The 7,341-nt window shown below is 40.3% G+C and overlaps 1 protein-coding gene across 1 annotated transcript in view; it reads left to right on the top strand.

Moving 5' to 3' along the window:
* Nucleotides 1–1,912, top strand: part of RNF128 (ring finger protein 128, E3 ubiquitin protein ligase) — a 38,651-nt gene extending 36,739 nt beyond the window's left edge. The window contains exons 6-7 of the mRNA XM_009275330.2: nt 63–231; nt 1,715–1,912. Coding sequence (XP_009273605.1) covers nt 63–231; nt 1,715–1,833 — 288 coding nt within the window. The 3' untranslated portion in view covers nt 1,834–1,912. The remainder of the gene's footprint in view (nt 1–62; nt 232–1,714) is intronic.
* The last annotated feature ends 5,429 nt before the right edge of the window (nt 1,913–7,341 follow it).

Genomic DNA, 7,341 nt, shown 5'->3' on the forward strand with positions numbered 1-7,341 from the left:
CCTGGAAATAGACAGCCTCCTACAAAGTTGTAACTTGACTGTTTTTCTCTTCTTTCACAAAGGTGGATGTAGAAGAAGGGGCTGAGTCTGTGCAAGCCACAGTATCCAGTGGGACATCAAATGTCTCTACAGTTAATGAAGAGGATAATCATAGTGAAACAGCATCATCTGGATATGCTTCTGTACAAGGAGCAGATGAATCTGTTCTGGAGGAACATGCACCATCAGAAAGTGCGTCTACTGTTTCATCTGTCTTGCTAGATTGCATTGCACTTTGTTGCTTATGCTATGAATTAGGGGGGTTTGCCTTAACATCTCACAGTGCTTGAATACCTTGTTTTTCAGGGTAATCTTAATCTTCCCTTTTGTTTTAGAACTTGGCTCTGACACTTGGTCTTTGTTTTCAAATGAAACACAACCTAAATGTAAATTAAAAACTGAAGTCTATGAAAAGAGTAGTTGAAAATCAGAGGCTTACTACTTAAAGGCCAAAGAGATTTTTCTGAAGATGTCCCTCATCTCGTTGTCTCTTTGGAGATTTCATTTGGATGAGTGAGAGTTGCTTTGCCACCAGATCTGTCTGCTTTAAGTAGTTAATTACTTATAGAAAACTTTTGGTGAGTTAGTCCTGCTCTAGCTTAGATGATGCAAAATAGAGATGACAAATATTTCAATTGAATTTCAGATTTTGCCAAGGCTGAGTCATCTTTGAATGCTTTCAGAAAACTTTAATTGGAAAAGACTATCAGCTTTTCCAAATACCTTATCTTCTTGAACAAGAGCAAACTAATTGAAAATGTCTTTTTAGTGCTCAACTTCACCAACACACGCTTAGTGTTCCTGTTGATTTTAAAAATGGAAAGGTTTCAGGTAGACAAACAAAACTATCCCCTGGATTGTGGAATGGCCTTGGGAAGAGAAGTAAGTGGGGAAGCGTTCAGAGGCAAAAGGGATGCTCTGGCTGTGTCTGCTTAGATTTCCTTCGGGAAGCCTAGCTGATAGGAAAGCCGTGGGACTTGCTGCCTGCCACCTGTGGGACATGTTGCTCCAGTGAGTGACGTGTGTACGGGAGTGCCCCATGTAGGCACCCCAGTAGAGCAGAGGCCACTTCCTACAAGCTAAACATCAGAAGTTGAAATTGCATCCCTATAAGCAACTGAAGTGATGCTGGATTAGTTATATGGCTCAGGCCACTGTGTATTCTCGCTTTGACTGGCAAGGACACACTAACATCAGCCTAACAAGGTTAGTCTGTAGGGAAAAGGCCTTCCCCTCTGAATCAGCCTGTGTCCCACAGTTTATCCTGAACCTAGTCTCTAGAAGTTGCTCCTGATGCCTGTCTTCAGCAGCCCTAAAAATTATATGAGAATTGCCAATCTCCTTTATAGTTGGATTTCGTAGCCTCACACTGCCTTCTGCCACTTGAGCACACAACCTAGGCTTGCTCAGCACTAGTGAGAAGTGAATTCCAGAGCTGAACAAATATCTCTAGAAATGACAGGTAGCAATCAAGAATGGGCTCACAAACTAATGAGAGGCAGCAGAAGAGTTGTAGTTGGAGCATGGCCTTGGGTTTCCCACTCTGCAGGAAAAGTGCTGGGAAAAGACCACTGCAGTGGGCTCGTGGAAATAAAGCAAGCGTGGCTTGCTTAAGGCAGTAAAGCTTGCCTATGACACTTCTTAACTTGTCTTTTCTTGGTTTTGTTCTGGACAGATGACAACATGCATCTTGTAAACAATGAATCCCATCCCTCAGCTGTGAATGTCCTTCCACACATTGACAACCCAAGTTTTGAGGCAGATGAAACACAAGTTCGTGAAGTCAGGTCCTAAGAGCGCGCCCAGCAACATGGTGTAAGCCTTCTGCAAGGAGCTGCCTACTGCCATCATGTATATACCAAACATTGCAAGACTGCAGCAGAAAAATATTGCCTTGGCAATGCTGAGATCAAATAGACTTGTTCAAATCATAATTGTATGGTTTGCCATTCTTAAAACTGCATCTCCCATGTGGAATTTAGTTTTAGCACTCTTCAGATAAAGCTGTCTTAAATATAAAGAAAAACATCAGGTTTTAACACTAAAACAAAAGTTCCACCTTCAGCAAAGCTTCTCTTCAGTGTTTGAGTCCTTTAAGGAGAAGATTCTTTGTTGTAGCTGTCTACTGGGAATTGTTTTGACTTGGGTTTTTTGTTGTTTATTGTTTTTAATTCAAGTGGATTTTCATTGTAAACAAATTGATTTTGATCTGGTCTAATACTTAATTACCAGACACAGTTTAGTTTAAAGCAACATTGTATTTCATATTTCAGTGCGCTAATTTGATAGGAGAAAGTACAAACTAATGCCTGTCAAACTGGATTTTGCCCACAGTGTCTTTGGTTCTCTAGTAAACCCATTGATTCTCTACCTCTCAACTCCAACTGCCAGCTACACATTCCTAAAGGGAAGAAAGAGAGCTTCAAGCTGACAGGCCAAATCTGACTTGCACAATACTGTAAAGGGAAAAATTTGCAGGAACTTTTCAAACCTGTTAATATTAAACAGTCTGAAAGATCCTCCATGATTTTTGGAGTTCTAACCATCTCTAGCACCAGCAAAATGCCAGAGTCCTGGCTTTGTGAGAGTCTGGGATGACTTCAGGAAGACTGAACCTAAAGATGAAAAGATAGATTCTTCCCAAAGGATCTGCTGTGTTTTGTTCAGAAAATGATCCAGCCTCTGAAAAATGCTGGACTGTTGCTGTGCATTGTCTTGCCTGTGTGCTAAAGCTGCAGGGAGAGCTGATGTCCTGTGAACGTAACAGTTGATTGGAGAAGTTGTCTGCCATCTGTGGGGAGTTGAACTGGGGTCAAGGAGGAACACTGGGTGCCTCAATAGTAAGCGTAGGGCCGTGCCCAGCGAAGGTAACTAAGGACATCTTACAGATGCACTTTATATATATATATATTTTTTTTTTTTTTAATCTCTGTATCTATGGCTTGTTTCTAACATTAGCAGAACTTTGTCTTAAAGCCCGCAATAAAGTACTATTGAATCTGGAGGGGAAAAGCAATGCATTTTCTTGTCTATAGTACAATTAAAATTGTTGTAAATATTTCATGATTTGTATTGAATTTGAATATGAAAATGTAAATAAAACTATATTTTGATGACCCGACTGACATTAAATATTGATTACCAGATCTTACATGGAAACAGATGCTGAATTTGCCCTGTCCCACAGCTCCAAAACTCATTCGTTTTGGGAGGCCGAAAAGCAGCAGTGCTTGCTCAAACTACTTGGAATAAGGAATGCTTATTATGTGCAGGGTGCTACTGTTACATGGATTGAAATTGTGTTGTGAGGCTTAAGCCTAGTAGCTGTACTCTATATCAAAGAATAAACCAAGCACCTTAGGGTGTGTTCCGTGAGCTGCTTGATATACCTCTGAACTGTTCTTCTAGGCATGCTCGGCACAAGGCAGTCTTACGTGAGCTCTTCAGGTCAGACAGGTTGCATCCCACTTTCCTCTGTCAGGTTGCTCAGCATCCCTCCCTTACTCAAAAGTTTATGCTTGCTTTGTAAGACAAAGCATTTTAAAAACAATTAAATGTACTATACTATTAGATGTAGTAAAAACTTGTCGCTCCCCTGGCCAGTTTGGTAGTAGTTAGTCTTGTGCTTCTTTTTAGCTCACTTCCAAGTCTAGTTTAGGAAGTATTGGTTGATTACGGGCTCAAGTTGCAAAGCTGAATATAATTGGACTTCACTCCGAAGCTGTATTTTGCTGTGATCACCTTTCTATTCTACATCTGAGGTGCAGACCAGAGAAAGGAACAGCCAAGCATGTAAATATACAACCCCTGAACACTCTCATGAAATCATCTGCCAGTCTTCTGTGTTTAATAAGAACAAAATTTGACCATCACCAGGGGGACTTCAGATCAGTTCAGTGCATTGAAAGGTGTTTTGGTTTTTTTCTTTTATTCTAATCTATACATTTGGGTTGCTTTGTTTATAGGATTCAAGCCTTTCTATTTACTGTCTCTTAAGAGCAATAAACCTGCCTTTTTTCCAGTACTGATGTTTCTAAGGGTAAGGTGGATGCACAGCATTTTCTCAAGGAATGCACTAGTGGAGTACGGGGGGATGCAGCAGTTCATGTCAGTGAACTCGTACTACTGTAGGATCAGACGATGTGCATGTGTCCTGTCAAGATGTGGGCTTGCTTGGAGCTCAAGGCACTTATACTAATTCTCAGGAAGATTTTTAAGATTCTTATATCAAACGTGAAGTGTTGCTAAAGGAATAAATGCAGCGTTTGTACCTGAACAGTATTTGAGCTACCTCTAGGCAGAAGAATTTAATGCTTCTCTGGTTTTGCAGCTTAACCTGCAAGTCTGCCATGTTTTTGTGCGTGCAGATTTATTTGTAAATATTAGCTATGCAAGCGTTTTTGTTTAAAAATCAAAGTGTGCAAATTTCATGCATGGAGTCTATGATACTGAACTTGGGTCTGTTGCTGTTGGACTTTGAAATAAACATTTTCGTATTTCACTGAACTCTGCAGAGGTTTTCCCCTTTGAGAACATTGCTACAGTTCTACCTGCTTTAAAGAAATTTCAAAGCTCCACTCTCACTTTGTATTTTCAAGTTTCCATGGATAGCAGCTGTCTTTAGCTGACCCTGCTTAGAGCACTGTGCAGCAGATTTTTTAAATTTTTTTTTTTTTTTTTGCTGATGCTGTGGGCTTGAATGGCTCTGTTACGTATACGTGTATGTGCGCACTATGGCGTGATAGACTTGCCTCTAAGCAAGAGGCAAACAGGAATGTGCCTGGGAATAGGGTTGTGCCTGAAATGCGATGCAAGCTTGCTGTTATTGTGCAATAGTTTTGGGTTTTGCTATATATACACTAACGTTTGCATGTAAGATACTGGAAATTATGTGCCCATGAGTGGTAACGGTTGCTAAAGTGTGTGCCTCTTGACTCTGTTAATATTCCCATTGAGTCACACAGACATGTCAATTATTCTGCCCCCAAGGAGAAAGCAGAACAGGCTCCAGCATCATCTCCAAGTGTTTACTCGCTGCTGTCATTTATCTCTCCCCCAGGAAAGCTCTGATCTAGACACTTCACTCAAACGCTTGCATGCTCTCAAAGGGGGACTGGGAAAGATTTTTATCCCTGCAGGAGAGGAAGCCTTGTCACCTGGTGCTGGATTACTGTGCTTTCTTGTAAGCCAGGCTTTACAGCAGCGGGGTTTTATTTTAAATCCCAAACCAAAATAATACAATTTTCTTACATTGAGGAAAATTTTCAGGTGTCCCTGTAGAAATGTAGTTATAGCTGAAGATTTTTGCTTAAGGGAAAAGTAGGACTTGTGGTGAGGGGCTGCAAACATAAAAGCAGTTTGAGTCAAAAGGGCCGTTGGACTCTTCGCATAAAATGGAGAGACTTAGTCCACTTCAGTCTTTAGATGGAAAGATCTGCACTTGTCAAATGACCTAATAGTTGGACGGAATAAATACATACATCTACTTTGGCTGTGTGATTTAACGTAATTTCATTCCGTGTTTAACATACACCAGCTCAGAAGGTAGCCCTGCCTTTTCACCCAGGTTTAGACTGATGTTTTTCCTGTGCAGATTGGCATAGAGTTCCACTCCCGCAGGGGTGTAATGGCTGGTATTTTGGAATAGATGAAAGAAAATCTACTGGCTTTGGCAATTTAATTTTGGCTCTAAGGGAAACTTGAAACCAAATTGCAGTGTTCACCCACTATGAATTAACAACTGTGTAATTCTCTGCACTGGTTGTTCAACTGTTGGTTATACAGAGTGAAGCCAAAATTTATTTATATAGCTATTTTTCTATTTATATAATCTTGGCTGTGGTTACTTGAGGGAAGTAATTTACTATTTCTAGGAGGTCTTAATGCAGTGAAAGAAAAATTCTGCAGCACTAAATGGATCTCTGTTGCTCTAGAATGCATTGATTAGACTGTAGGATGATTGTGTGCTGATTAAGAAAGAATTTAAGTGCCTATAAATAAATTCCCCCAAGCCGATAGAGGGGCAGTCTTTGCATCTTAATAGTATTTGGTTAAGAATCCAGTGCCTGAGGGAACTGGAAAAAAGACAGACATTCAAGACCTTGAACCAAGAGAGAGGAAAACAAAATAAACATTTTCCAAGCAGTAGCATTTTACTGTTAAATTTTTATCCACTTAACAAGGTTTGAATCTTACATAAGAAAGCAACGTATGTCCTAACATGTCCGGTGTGTGTGAGATGTGAAAAGCCAAGCTCTGGGTCAGAAATGCCAAGGGCATCTCTCCTTACAATTAGCATCAGAATTAGAAGGCCTGTGTTAGAGCCTTAATAGGTATTTCCTATCCAAGGGCTTGGCTAATTGGGGAAAATTAAATGGTAAACACTCTCTCTGGGAATGCTCTTAGAAGACCAGCATCCATGCAGGAATCACTCTATCAGTTCAGCTGGTAAATCTCCAGGAATCTGCTAATGTCTGTTACTCTCAGTCACTTCAAGTGGGGGGGCTTGAAGAAACTGCCTCATGAAGAGCGATGTGCTAGTATATCTAGGAGTTGTTTGCCTTGTCTCATTAATGTTTTATCTGTATTAGTTACCACATGCTGGCTAATGACTTTTAATTCATTTTTCCTTTCTAGTAAAGGTAAAGCACCAGAAAATTGTTACTTCCTACTCTGTTATAAAAACAGGTAAAAAGAATATTAGTATTAGTTAAATCTATATTCAGTCCCAAAGGTAAAACCCTTTAATACTACAGCTTCTCTTGCTGTGGTGCAATGAGTGATTGGAAGAAAAGAAAAAAAAAGTCTCACACCAGTGCAATTCATCCAGTTTTGAAGCCTTCCAGTGAGTTAAATGTGATTGCACGCTCGGTTCTGCTTTCACACTGGTGCCTTTGGCTAGGCGGTTCGTTATGCAGCTGGAACTGGATGGGCATTGCCAAACATCTTTCTGTGAGCACTCAGCAAAATCTGGCAGAAGCATTTTTGGTAGTGAAGTACATCTGGGACTGTTAAAAGGGATGAAAGGAAGACAGGATAAAGCAAAAGTGCCACGTTTACAACCTATAGTTACTGCATAATGGGCATAATTTTTTTTAGAAAGAGCTCGAAGTAGAGGCTGAGTTTAAACAACTGTGTGCTGAATTTTTTATATGATACACAACCAATAAAGTATTATTCTTGAAAATCTTAGGAAGGTCAATTACGCTGGAAAGAGAGTGCTAAGGGAAGGATGTGACAGGACAGTAAACTGCAGAGAAGTTCCTGGGAAACGGAAAAGTCCTGCTCGCTCCATTTGTACCG

The sequence above is a fragment of the Aptenodytes forsteri genome, unplaced genomic scaffold (assembly GCF_000699145.1).
Source record: "Aptenodytes forsteri isolate BGI_AS27 unplaced genomic scaffold, ASM69914v1 Scaffold143, whole genome shotgun sequence".
Taxonomy (NCBI): domain Eukaryota; kingdom Metazoa; phylum Chordata; class Aves; order Sphenisciformes; family Spheniscidae; genus Aptenodytes; species Aptenodytes forsteri.